The sequence below is a fragment of the Macrosteles quadrilineatus genome, unplaced genomic scaffold (assembly GCF_028750875.1).
Source record: "Macrosteles quadrilineatus isolate MER2022 unplaced genomic scaffold, UCM_ALF_1.0 Scaffold_9__3_contigs__length_116548681, whole genome shotgun sequence".
Lineage (NCBI taxonomy): Eukaryota > Metazoa > Arthropoda > Insecta > Hemiptera > Cicadellidae > Macrosteles > Macrosteles quadrilineatus.
This window is the reverse complement of record NW_026542602.1, coordinates 28,893,540-28,907,038: the sequence shown is the minus strand read 5'-3', so window position 1 is coordinate 28,907,038 and position 13,499 is coordinate 28,893,540. Positions and strand designations below refer to the sequence as shown.

At 33.9% G+C, this 13,499-nt stretch overlaps 1 protein-coding gene across 2 annotated transcripts in view; it reads left to right on the top strand.

The window, feature by feature from the left end:
- LOC129003944 (uncharacterized) overlaps nt 1-13,499 on the top strand; it is a 55,327-nt gene that overhangs the window by 14,947 nt on the left and 26,881 nt on the right. For both annotated transcript variants that reach the window (XM_054432293.1, XM_054432294.1), the window contains 3 exons: nt 4,031-4,206; nt 8,847-9,057; nt 9,907-10,050. In XM_054432293.1, coding sequence (XP_054288268.1) covers nt 4,031-4,206; nt 8,847-9,057; nt 9,907-10,050 — 531 coding nt within the window. The remainder of the gene's footprint in view (nt 1-4,030; nt 4,207-8,846; nt 9,058-9,906; nt 10,051-13,499) is intronic.

Below are 13,499 nucleotides of genomic sequence, written 5' to 3'. Positions count from 1 at the left end.
GAACCCTTTGTGGCAGTTAGATTAATGTATCTGCCATAATGAAATGCTATAGGAAGGGAGGGAAACAGGTCCACGACGTAGGAAGCGGTAAAGGAAGTAGTCAAGGCGAGCAGTCCGGAGTGTAGAAACCCTTTGTGACAGTTAGATTAATATACCTGCAATACTAAAATGCTATAGGAAGGGAAGGAAACAGGTCCACGACGTAGGAAGCGGTGATGGAAGTAGTCAAGGCGAGCAGTCCGGAGTGTAGAAACCCTTTGTGACAGTTAGATTAATATACCTGCAATATTAAAATGCTATTGGAAGGGAGGGAAACAGGTCCACGACGTAGGAAGTGGTAATGGAAGTAGTCGAGGCGAGCATTCTGGAGTGTAAAAACCCTTTGTGATAGTTAGATTAATGTAACTGCAATTCTAAAATGCTATGGGAAGGGAGGGAAACAGGTCCACGACGTAGGAAGCGGTGGAGGATGTAGTCAAGGTGAGCAGTCCGGAGTGTGGGAACCCTTTGTGAAAGTTAAATTAATCTATTTGAAATTCTAAAATGCTATAGGAAGGGAGGGAAACAGGTCTACATTACGTATATTACCAATTACTTTGGTTAATTAATGGACGAGAAGTTAGGATTGTTGTTGACTGAGATTTGGTTTTTTTAAGAGGTTGGTCCAGCCTCTTTTAACCTCGCCCGTGCGTGGATCGTTTACAGCAAAGCAATTGGTGAGCCGGTACAGTACAAAGGTGAACTGTACTGATAAAATTTAGTGGCAGTGACCAGGATCCGAACTCACGACATCGCTGCCTTGGGCCCGAAGTTCGCGTGACGCTACCGACTGAGTCACCGACTCACCATTATTTGCCCCGACTCATGGGTCGATTTGCCCATACAAATAACATTATTGTGTACACCAGTGACACCGGTAAGTGTGCTAGGTGTGGGTAAACTCTTTCATTATTGCGCTCATGTTCACTCATCCTGTTACGTGCAGAATAAGCGTACTACTAGTAATGCAATAGTAAACATATTTGATCAAAATATTCAGCACCTAGGTTCTAGAATCAATTCACTAGAAGTAACACTTAAAGAATTAAATACGAACATTGTTAGCCTGTCAGAACCCGATGTAAAAGAAGATGAAATATCCCGGATCAATTTAGACAACTACACGGTTAGTGCTTTCTTTTGTAGGAAGAAATCCAGGAAGGGCGGGGTTATGATACTGTCTGAAGGGGGTTAAAAACTGGAAGCAGGTGGCTCTACCTAATTTCCTAAAGGATAAGTATTTGGGGGAAAAACTGTTTGAGCTGTGTGCCTCTTGTTTTATTAAGGTAATTTTAAATTGTTAGTTATAGTCTTTTATGAATCTCCAAACTCAAGTATAAATTCTTTTTTAGAAAGATTATGTACTGTGATTGATTTTTTTTTTAAAGATAACCAATGTTAAAATAGAAAGAGATCTAAATATTGATGTTATGAAAGATGGTTCTAAACATAATTTACTGAAAGACATATTGAAAAGCCATGATATGAAATATATGGTTGATTTTCCAACTGATCACACAAAAACAGCACACACAGACAACATTGTAAATGCATCAAAATCTTGTGATATGACGATTACAGGCATAATAACATGTTTATCAGATCATGATGGGCAATTCTTAAAAATTAAATTTACTAACTTAGAAAAGCTTAAACAACCAATTATTAAGCAATTTATTGGTTTGTAAGTAAGTTCGTAAGTTTTCTTGTGAAAACATAGAATATTTTGTCAAACTTAGAAAAGATGAAAAATAGCTTGATGTTTATTTAGCTCCTGTAGAAAATAAATTTGACATCTTCCAAAAAACATTCAGTTATTACTTTTATCGGCTTTTCCAACAACTTTCCAACCGGTAAAAAAAATAAAATAATAATAATAATTGGCTTACAAAAAGAAATATAAATCAAACGTCACAGACTCATAGAGGAAATCAGAAACAACAAAAAACATGAATACAAGGATATTTTCAAAAAAGAAGTAAAAGACCTAAAGAAAATATTTAATCAAACCAAATCTTAAGTATTTTGAGAAAAAAATTAATAATTCTACTAATGTCCAAAAAACTGTATGGGACATTATTATCTCAGAAGTTGGAAATAAAAAAAACAATAAAATAAAACTATTAAGAGGCAAGCACATTGTTGAGGATCCCATATTAATCTCAAATATCTTAAATGAATATTTTTTAAATGTGGTAGAAGATCTAGACCCTAATAACAGCCAATGGGAATCAAATGTAACACATGAAATCCCATCCAGTTTTCAACAAGATCTCTTTCTGAAACCTAAGTTCAGTTTTAAGAGTGTTTGTGAGAAGGAGGTGGAAAACGTTTTGGCTAAAGAACAACAAATCTAGCGGGCATGATGATATACCTATTAATTTACTTAAGAAAATAGGTCATAATGTCAGTATAAAGCTTTTGCTCACCTGATAGACTCTTCCTTCATTTCTGGTTTGTTTCCAGATAAATTAAAAAAGGCAAAAATTATCCCTCTGCATAAAAAAGATAGCCTACAGATGTAATAAACTACAGACCCATTTAACTTCTTCCAACTATTTCCAAAATTTATGAAAAAATTGTTTACAATCAGTTGAGTGATTATCTTGAAAAGTTTAACTTGGTTTGAGTGATGATTACTTGGTTTGGAAGGTCAGTTGTCACATCTGCAGTATCATTTTTAGAGTCAGTTATTGAATCGGTTGATAGAGGTGAAAAAACAATTGGCATATTCATGGACCTATCTAAAACTTTTGATAGTGTAAAACATACCAATACTGTTAAAAATAAATTGAAATTCTTTGGAATAACTAAACATGCATTGCAATGTTTTAATTCCTATCTGAGTAGTAGAACACAATATGTTGATATTACTCAATAAAAAAATAATAAAATTATTCAAACTGCATCAGGAATTAAAACAATTAAATATGGAGTACCTCAATGGTCTATTCTAGGGCCATTGCTAAGTTATTTGAAGGACATAAGCAGTGTTCTAGTATGTAAACCTAGAAGTGAATAATTGTGCCTATATGATGACGATGCTAATTTAATGATTACTTCTCCTACACTGGAACAAACAGAAATTTCTGCTTTCCTAGAACTTGGAAATTTGGGCAGTTATCTGGTGAGCCAGAACCTAAAATTAAATGACCAAAAAAAACAAATTTTATCACATTTAAAACAGTACAAAATAAAAATTCTAATCATCAACTTATTGAGCGAAAGACCAGCACAAACCTTTTGGGTCTAACAATAGATCAGAATTTGAACTGTAGTGAGCATATAAATAAAAGTTTCAAAAACCAACTCTGGAATTTTCGCCCTTCCAAAAATGTTTCTGTGTACTGAGATGTCAAAACTTTGAAAATCACTTACTTTGCATAAATTCATTAACATATTTCCTTTAGTTCCTATCTGTCTATTTGGAGCAACAACTAAAATCTAGATTAAATATTAAAACATAAAAAAAGAGCAGTGAGAGTAATGCTCAGACTAAATTCTGATGTCTCGGCAAAAGAACACTTTAAACAGCTAAACATACTAAATGTTTATGGGCATTATGTTTTTGATTCAATTTTGACTTTTTTAAAATAAAACCTCATCTGATGTATCCAGTCTACCGGTTCACCGATACGAAACGAGGGAAAAAATCTGTTTTTGCAAAATATGCACAGATTAAAGTTTCATGAAAAACCCATAATTTGCTGGTAAAAATTTTTTTAACATTATCCCTGGAGGAATTAAAAATGAAAAAAGATCCAAAAAAGTTGAAACAAAACTAAAAAATATCTTAATAAATATGGTCATTTATTCTCTAGCAGAATTTTTCCACCTGCCTCAAGAATACTAGACATTAAGAAGGCATGGGGAGATGTATTTTTAATATATTTTTTAATCTGTATTTTATATTTTAATAACTGTAATCTTTGACACTATTCAAATGCTGTATTATGTGTATATTTCTCAATGATCATCTGGTTGTCTGTAGGTGCTGCAGGAGTTGACCTCAGTGTTGACAGGACTGGCCAAAGATGAAAACTGCCGTGTGGTTCTCATAACATCACAAGGCCCTGTGTTTTGTCAAGGAGTGGACTTTCCTGCCCTTATCAAACCTACTCCAGAGCAACGGAAGGGTGCGGCGCTTTCGATGGTTGTTGCCATCAAGTAAGTTTTGATAATAAATAGTATATACAAGTCTCAATTAATCATTACGTTAGGACAGATAATCTAATGATGATACCTTATTCTATTAATATGTATTATATTCTATTCTATTTATTTTTACTAGGCGAAACCCGTCGAAATCGACGGTTACTTTTAAGGCTTACGTTAATTCATCTAACTGCGATAAATTGGTTTAAATATACATATTTTGAGCCTTTTAGCATTGTTTAAAGAGTAATAAGTGTAAAAACAATAATTATATTAATTGCGTTAGTTGTCAAATTTGGTTGATCATTCAATGATTAAAATATTTCCCATACCATACGTCATCGGAGTTATTATTGCTGTAGTATGTTATATGGTATCTCTTCCTTTGGAAGAACCTTTAAATAGTATTAAAATCGTATTGGTGGATCTTTTGTAGTTAAACACTTCCGTGATTTTATCAGTGTAATATGAATTTATTTGAAAAAAAATTTTTTTAGAGAAGACGTATTCTAACTTCAAAGGGAGGTATATCCGTTACAGTGTAAGTTTGATTTTTCCTTCGCCACGTCAGTTCATATCGTACTTCTGTGCCAATGAATGAACCCTCTAACATAGTTTTGAGAAATTGATTGTGGGGTTACTGTTAAAGCTGGAGTTCCTTGACATGGAGGATGTCAGTTAGTTGTCTCAACCTGATCAATTACTTAAAGTTGTCAATATAATCTATCTACGGAATGTTAGGTGTAGTGGAATATACTTGAAGTGAAGTTGGCTTTTATTCTTGAACTGTTAGGGGCCTCCTCATTTATATGGTCGTGCGGCTTCATAGGCAACAAATAATGCAAATGACATTGCAATGTGGCATTTCCAAAAAGCAAAAAATAATGTAAATTGGCTGTTACGTAAATATTGACGTTTACATGCATTGTTAATCAACGTATCTTATAAAGGATTATGTGATCAAGTTTAACAGGAATATGACCTTTCTGTAATGACAGTAGCTGCTTAAATAGTATTTTCTCTTCATATTGTATTTTACAGCCAAAATGTCGTTTTATTTTCAATAGTGTTACCAACCCAGTGCACCAAAGTCCGTAATATAGGCAGACGCAAATAATTTGTCAAGATGGGTAACATTTTAGGCAAGATGGCATGATTGGATTTTATTAGACACAATAAGAGCAGATATTTCTACATAAATATTTGATATGTGTAAAATAATATGATAAATCGAGGCAAAAGTGGTGAAAAAGGCAGACACCAACCCGTACAATAGATATAAGATAGTCCAATAAGAAATAATTTAAGAATTGCTGTGATAAAAGGATTTTCCATTGATTTCGTAATGGAAAGTTATATTGCAAAACACGACATAATAAGGAAGAAATCAGTTTTAAAATCAGAAAATAACATTTGCAAATACTTATTTGGTAGAATTCAGTAACTCCCAATAAATATGTGTTGTTTTAAATACAATTTAAAAATGAACAGCTGTTTCATTAAAAAGTATTATTCATATGGCCAAAATGTAAACAACTCTGTGGAGGGATCTTTAAAGGCTTCTGGGGCAGAATCTCAAGGGATTTTGCTTAGTTTTTCTTTTGATAAATCATCTACAGACCAAGACCTTTCTTTGGACACCTCTACCAAGTTTCTACGCCCAGCCGTTCTCTCAAATTAGAGGGGGAAAAGTTTCCAATCAAATATTTAGATTCCCCCATGTTAATCTTATGGGAGAAACACGAACTATGATGACCTGTGTGGCAAAGCCCGAGGATTTTTATTACATGAATTGGTGAAAGGGGGCGTCTAGACAAAAAATACTTTATTTTGACATGTCGTTTGTAAAAATCCGTCCATTATTAACGGAGGAGTAGTGTTTTGTAGAAATCGCCTTCACGTATTATATACAGGGTGTTGAAAATGTCTGGAACCAACATTATATCTGGTGAGTGGTTAAAGAAAAACAACTGATATTTTGTGTACGGATATACTATGGTTTTACCTATCTTTTGTTGCCTTATGACATTTTTTACCACTTATAGGGAACGTCCTGTAAAGGATGCAGTAAAAAGTTTTAATGGAAGCCTATGGTAAATGATACATCATTTTAAAGGCCATTTTTTTCTGAGTTAGGAGCCACAAGTTTCATCTCAAAAGGACCATCCTAGCAAAAATAGCGACTGTTTGAAATTTAAAAACCCTCTTATAGGGAACGTCCTGTGGAGGATGCAGTAAAAAGTTTTAATGGAAGCCTATGGTAAATGATACATCATTTTAAAGGCCATTTTTTTCTGAGTAAGGAACCACAAGTTTCATCTCAAAAGGACCACCCTAGCGAAAATGGCGACTGTTTGAAGTTTTTGAAAATAGAAAGCTTAATTGGTATTTCTGTTAAAAATAAGTTTAGTAAAACAACACAAACAATTTAGTTAAATGTTTTTTTTTCAGTAAGTGTTAAGTAAATGTACAGCAAGACAATTATGTTTTATAACTGTATTATTTGTTTGAAAATACTTTTTACATTAACACTTTTTACTGCATCCTCCACAGGACGTTCCATATGAGTGGGTTTTTAAATTTCAAACAGTCGCCATTTTTGCTAGGGTGGTCCTTTTGAGATGAAACTTGTGGCTCCTTACTCAGAAAAAAATGGCCTTTAAAATGATGTATCATTTACCATAGGCTTCCATTAAAACTTTTTACTGCATCCTCCACAGGACGTCCCCTATAAGTGGTAAAAAATTTCATAAGGCACCAAAAGATAGGTAAAACCATAGTATATCCGTACACAAAATATCAGTTGTTTTTCTTTAACCACTCACCAGATATAATGTTGGTTCCAGACATTTTCAACACCCTGTATAAGGATTCTATTTTATCTCTCTATAGTTATAAAAGGCACATATCTCCACCGCAGCAACCCTGTAGGCTAAGCGAATTTAATTGGTTTGATTGGATTTTTTACTTAAATATTTCTATAAACAAGACATACTTATTCCCCATTTAAATATATTTAATGTGTTGGCCTACCTAGGTTTGCTGCTACGAGAAGGGTAAACTTTTTTTTATCCAAATGTTAATAGTATAGGATGAAATAAATAAATTCACCAAATTTGATCAACATACATCCATAAGAAAGCAGTTTTCTTATTGTCCTTATGAATTATGTGGGAGTCTGAAATGTACAGTTTTTTGTAATTTTCTCTGTAACGTTTTATTTTACAACACTGCTTCAGTATACAACATTATATTTGTTTTTTAAACAATACGCGATGTTCAAATTTAAAATCAGGCATTTTCATGTTTTAGTAGTAAAGGTTGGAAAAAACCATAATACCCGGTCCTATGACCCGATCCTGCTGGTTGGCAAACTCATTCAAGTTTATCCCACCCTACACCTTCAAGCCAAATTTAATCAAAATCGAACTAAAATTACTCTAATTATCGTTTTCACGGACACATCTAGATAGGCTATATATATAAATAAATTAAATCTATAAAAATTTGAACGAATAGTGTTTTTAGCAAACTAATGCATAAAGTCATTTAAAAACTAAAAAAATGTACAGGTCACCCTTATTGTACATATGATGGTTGTCTTTGTGCTTCAGTTTATTTATTGTAACTTGTCATTTGTCAGCCTGGTGAGAACAACGGACTTTATATTTCATTTAAACTTTATTTGATCATAACCAAGTTGTTTTTGTTTTCCTTCAAGTGAATTTTTAATGTAGGCCTACAATAATTGTGAAAATGTATTGTTGTTCTTTGAATGGAGAAAATAAAAATATATTCTAAATTCTATTCTATTCTATTTTTGCCCCTAGCAAAGTCGCGGCTTCACTGTGTTCTTTGTAGTAATAGTAATAAAACACAAAGCTCTGTTGGGCAAAGCCGACAGGTAGCTAGTTTCATATAGGCCTAATACTTGATTTTCAGAAGTAAATAAAAGTAGCCTACAAATAAAGGGAAGAGAACTTTACTTGCTTTCATTTTTACCTTACAAAATTAGGTGGTTTAAGGGGAAGGTTTCCTGGGCTCCCCCATCACTTTTATTGCCTAATTAATTATCAGCTGATCAGCTGACACTTGTTTAGTAGTCAGGGTAAAGTGGGAGGGAATTGCTTCCCCCTATCCACCTTAACTTTGTGATCGGAGTATAGTTGAGGTATCAGAGCAATGAAGCTAACTGTAGTTTTGAAGTAGCTCTGTAAAATAGCCACATGTTTGATCTGTTTGTTTACAGTAGGCCTATATGATTACTGAAACGCATAACAAATTCATACTGTAGTTGATTTTCTAAACCACTTTCAGATAATCAATAAAACATTACAGTACCTGCAGACTGCCTTATTAAGATTTTAATAACAAAAACCCACAAGGCAGTGTGAAAGTACTGTAACCTTTTAATGATAACAAATTCATTTCATAGGCATTGGTTTTGTCCCATTTCTTTCTCCTTTTTTAAAATTTATTTTTGATATATTTTTTTTTTAAACTAGTAATTAGCCTATTCAAGTTTTTTAACCATCTAAAGTTGACTGAATTCAGTGGGGGTGGTTGAAAACCTGCAATAATCAACAATCACCTGGATTAGTTCAATGACTAGTTTTAATTTGACTGGCAATACATCTGTACATGCTTTACAGAGAGTTGGTCAAGAGTGTGGCTGTCCTGTCTCGGCCACTAGTGGCGGCTGTGCATGCTCCGTCTGTAGGTCTGGGGGTGACTCTGCTGCCTCTGTGTGATATGGTATTGGCTGATCAGAACGCTACTTTTCACACTCCCTACACCCGCCTAGGCCACGTACCGGAGGGGGCTGCAACACTAACTTTTCCCTCTCTTCTCGGGCCTGTTGCGGTAAGCTATTTTTTAAACTAATGAATACAATTTTGTCTAGCTTTGGTAGACACAGGAATGGTTGTCTTGAAAGTTGTTAAAGGCTTAGTCTTAATCGGTAATTGATGTAAATTGAATACCATTACTTAGTTTAATGAATGAATGAATGAATGATATTTATTGGCACAAAACGTACAGAATATTACAGGATGTATGTACAGGTGCTTTGTCTTCAACAAAAAATTCCTGTGATGGAGAATATATGTAATACCCCTTTAAACAAATAACATTAGTTTTGATATGTAATGAGCTGTCTAAGAAATGTCTCTTACAGTAAATGTTAGAAAGCACATTTCTTGTGTCTGGTAAACATAAAGCAAAAGAGAATACATGACATACTCAAGGTTATTGTTAAATCTGAATATGAAATTGTTACGAAATACTGGAAAGATCTAGTTTATTGACCCTTTGATGTTTTTGTAGCAATTGTTTTTATTGTGACTAGCATTTGAGTTAATGTAACATACGGGGTTTTATACTATTTAATAAATAACACAGCCTTTTTATATAGCCCAGTGGAGTTCTTATAATCCAAAAGTCTACCTTATCCAAACACGACAAAAGGAAATAATAGTTTCTTAACTTCAACTGTTGATACATCAGACACCCAATATCTTTGATGAGCTTTGATTGGGTATAGTCTTCTTTCATAATGCCAAATAGACAGTATGTATATGACAATACCTACTACTTATCTGAAAAGGGTTTGGTCCAGTTTCGTTAAGCGAAACTACGCTGTGTTAGATTTTTCTCAAAACAACCAACATGCTATATTGAGACCCTGTGTTTATGTATCTTTTACTTCCACAGACGAGTGAGTTGCTGTTTGCTTGTCGAAAGTTTACTTCCTCAGAAGCACAAAAGGCTGGTCTTGTAACTAGAGTGTTGCCTTCGGAAAACTTTCATGAAGAAATCCTGGCCATCGCCAAGTCTCTGTCCACACATTCCGCTCAGGTAAACAAACTGTAGCTTCACCTATTGTGGCTTCTCAACCAGAATTTGGATTGAGGTTAAGTGTTTCAGCGAGTGAAGACGTTGCTGTGACACCAATGGTGGTGCTATTATGTTTACCTGTGTATCTAAACTGAAGTGTTTTAAGTTGTGATGTTTTTATTTGCATACCTACGATTGAAAATCGGCCCTGTAAATGATTGCAGGGATTTGTTAAGTAGCAGTTGTGCCTCCTCATAGTCAAGATGTAGTTAAGTTCTTTACCATCATTATTCAGGGTGTCTAGTAGTGGAGAAAAACGGGAAAGTCAGGAATTAGTATTGAATTTTAAAATGGTCTTGAAAAGTCGGGATTTAATCTCTATTTTGTTGTCACAGTCAGGAATTTTATAGACCATGTAAAGTCTAGTGAAATATTCATGATTTGGCCGCGATCACAGGAGACGATGATGTCTACACGGCCGCAGGAGTTGTCAATGATTTTGCCGCGATCACGCACGACAACGATCACGTTAAACAATGATGTTGTTTAGACAACCGCAGGAGATCATGATTTTGCCACGTTCGCGGAATACGATGATGTTTACAGGGCCAAGAAATATTAGTGAATTTTCCGGGATCGCGCAAGACAACGATCACGTTTCCGTATCTGTGGGAGTTAATGGTGATATCTACATGGCTGGGGGAGGTAATCAGAATGTTGTCACGATCGTGGAAGATGACAATAATGTCTACACGACCCCGGGAGATGATCAGAATTGTCGCGATAGCGGAAGAGGATGATAATGTCTACATGGCTCAAAAGGTTTAATTAATATTACTGCGATCATGTAAGGCGACGATGACATTTCCGTGACTGCGGGAGTTGATGATGATGTCTACACAAACACAGGAAATAATCTGAATTTTTCCGGGATTGTGGAAGACGATGATATCCATGGGAAATATTTGTGTTTTTGCCACGATTGCGGCAGTCGTTGATAAAGTTTCGGTGACCGCAGGAGACGATGATGGGGATTCTGTTGATATAGTATTCAGGATTTTGCCTCGACCGCCAAGATGATGTTTCCGTGAAGGAAGATATTTCGAATTTCACAGTGATCGCAGAAGTCAATGATAATGTCTCTACGAGCGCATATAATCACGCTATTACCTCAAGTTTGGCTTGACTGAAAATATCAGGCTGACACAACTCTAGTTAAAATAAAATTGTCGTTAGATCTTCATTTACCTTTGATATTGTTGTTATTTATCGTGTTAAGAAGGGTTTAAACTAGTGATGGGTCGGTACCACATATTCAATGTCAGTACCGGTTCCTAACCAAAATCGATTCTCAGTTCTTGGTTCTGGTACCATCAGTACCTCATTTTAAATTAGGCTATTTAATTGTTTAATTTTTTAAACAAAATACAGTATCCTTATTTCAATTTTTAAAACTGATTATTTTTTATTAGTGTAGGTTCGTTATAGGTCTTAAGTTCTTTATTCCAAAATAACAAATTATACAATGTATTTGAAAGATTAATATGGTGGTAATACATTGTTATATTAGGGGATTAAAAAAATAATACTTAGGCCTATTTGTACAAAAAAAAACAAAAACAAAAAAAAAAAAACACTAACATCCAAACCCATTCAAATCAAAACACAATTCCAGAAGTGTTAAATATAGGCCTATTTGTTGAAATGATTTACTGCTAAACCAATAAATTTAACATAGGCTACTAACCTTGGAAAGAAAAGTGGCTAGTTAACTGCCCATTAAGTTCTAGCTTTGTCTATAAAATGGTTCTAGCTAAATATTTTGAACGGAGTAATTTTGAGTCATTTTGTGCCTATAGCCTGCGTTAAGTTAATTTTAGGCTCCAGTATTAAGGAAAATTTAGAACAAAAATTTGTATTGAAGGAAGTTATAACAGTTTTTTTTTAATAGGCCTACATATTCATTTGAGGTTATAACTTAGTTTAAGGTGCAGACTTGTTGAAAACAAAGATTTAATAAAAGCTTGTTAGTTTGGTGACTGATGGTTTTTTTTTTTGTATGTACCGGTATTGTGGGTTTTTGGGTATTTCATTAGTTCCTTTTAGAACCTCCTCCTCTGGAGATTAGCCTATTAAATAATAAATGAATGAATGAAATATCTCTTTATTACAACAAAGTATTTACAGAATATGTACATAAATATTTGAAGGAAGAAAAATACATAAGTGAATTTAAAAGATTAAAATAAAATTAACGTTTGCATTACATCTCTGTTTAAGAAAGGGTACATGTTTATAAGGAATAAGTCGACATGGGCAGCGAGCCTGTGCGTCGACTGTAGTTACGTCCAAACATAACATTATTTGTCAAATGCAATAAATAAATAAATATAATATGATGCATTTCGCAAATCTGTTGTTTGCTTCATCAATTTTAATACTTCCAAACTTGGGAAGCAATTATCAAGAATGTATTACAAATTATTCTATAAAAACAACAACTTGTGGTAGCCCTACATTCCTGTGATAAACTAATCCACTTTCACTTATTATTTACAGACAGTTTAATTATTAATAATGACATCAACAAATTAATTATTTTAGAAATCCAATGAAAACAAAGGCCCATTCTTCAATTTCAAAGAAACTTGACAGACCACAGACTAGACTATGACGCTAAACTAAACTTTCTCACCTTGCTCGAGAAAGAGAAAGACAAAAACAAAATTAAGCACAAACCACCGAACAAAGCATAATAATAATAATAATAACATACAATAGCATACAAACAATGCAACAAACCCTACAAACAAACCCTATACAAACAAGCCCTTTTTGGTTTGCTGAATGAAGGCTTTGCTGTTTGTCATGTAGCCATGTAGTTACATCCATCAACAAATAAATTTTACCATTGAACTTGAAATTCAAAATAGTAGTCTTGCGCAATGCACAGTGGTTACAGATCGAATGCAATATGATTCGTCGAAATCATGAATAACCTAACTTTTCACCATCGATTCTCGGTCTTGGTACTTTTCCCAAGAACCGGTAGAACCAACATTTGACATTAAGTACCGACCCATCACTAGTTTAAACCCAAATTGGCTAGTTGGAATTTGTCATTGCTGAGGCATGAATTTGTTCTTTACTTAAAAACACCCCATTATCTTAAAAATACTTTATGACATAAAGACAGTGGTTGGTGTAGTTTAATCAAATCATTTAGAATATTTGGTAATATTACAAAAATTGTATTAGTATCAAGAAGTATCGAGAATCAATTTTTCAGGTATCAGTATTGAGAATCTATAAATTTTTGTATCGATTACACCAATTGTTGAAAAACTAGTCTGGTTAAGTCAGAAATTAGTCTTGAAAAGTCTGGAATTAGTATTGAATTTTTGAATGGAAATAAACTAGACACCCTTTGGGTTTGTAAAATATGTTTGTGTCATGTTGGATTAACTGTG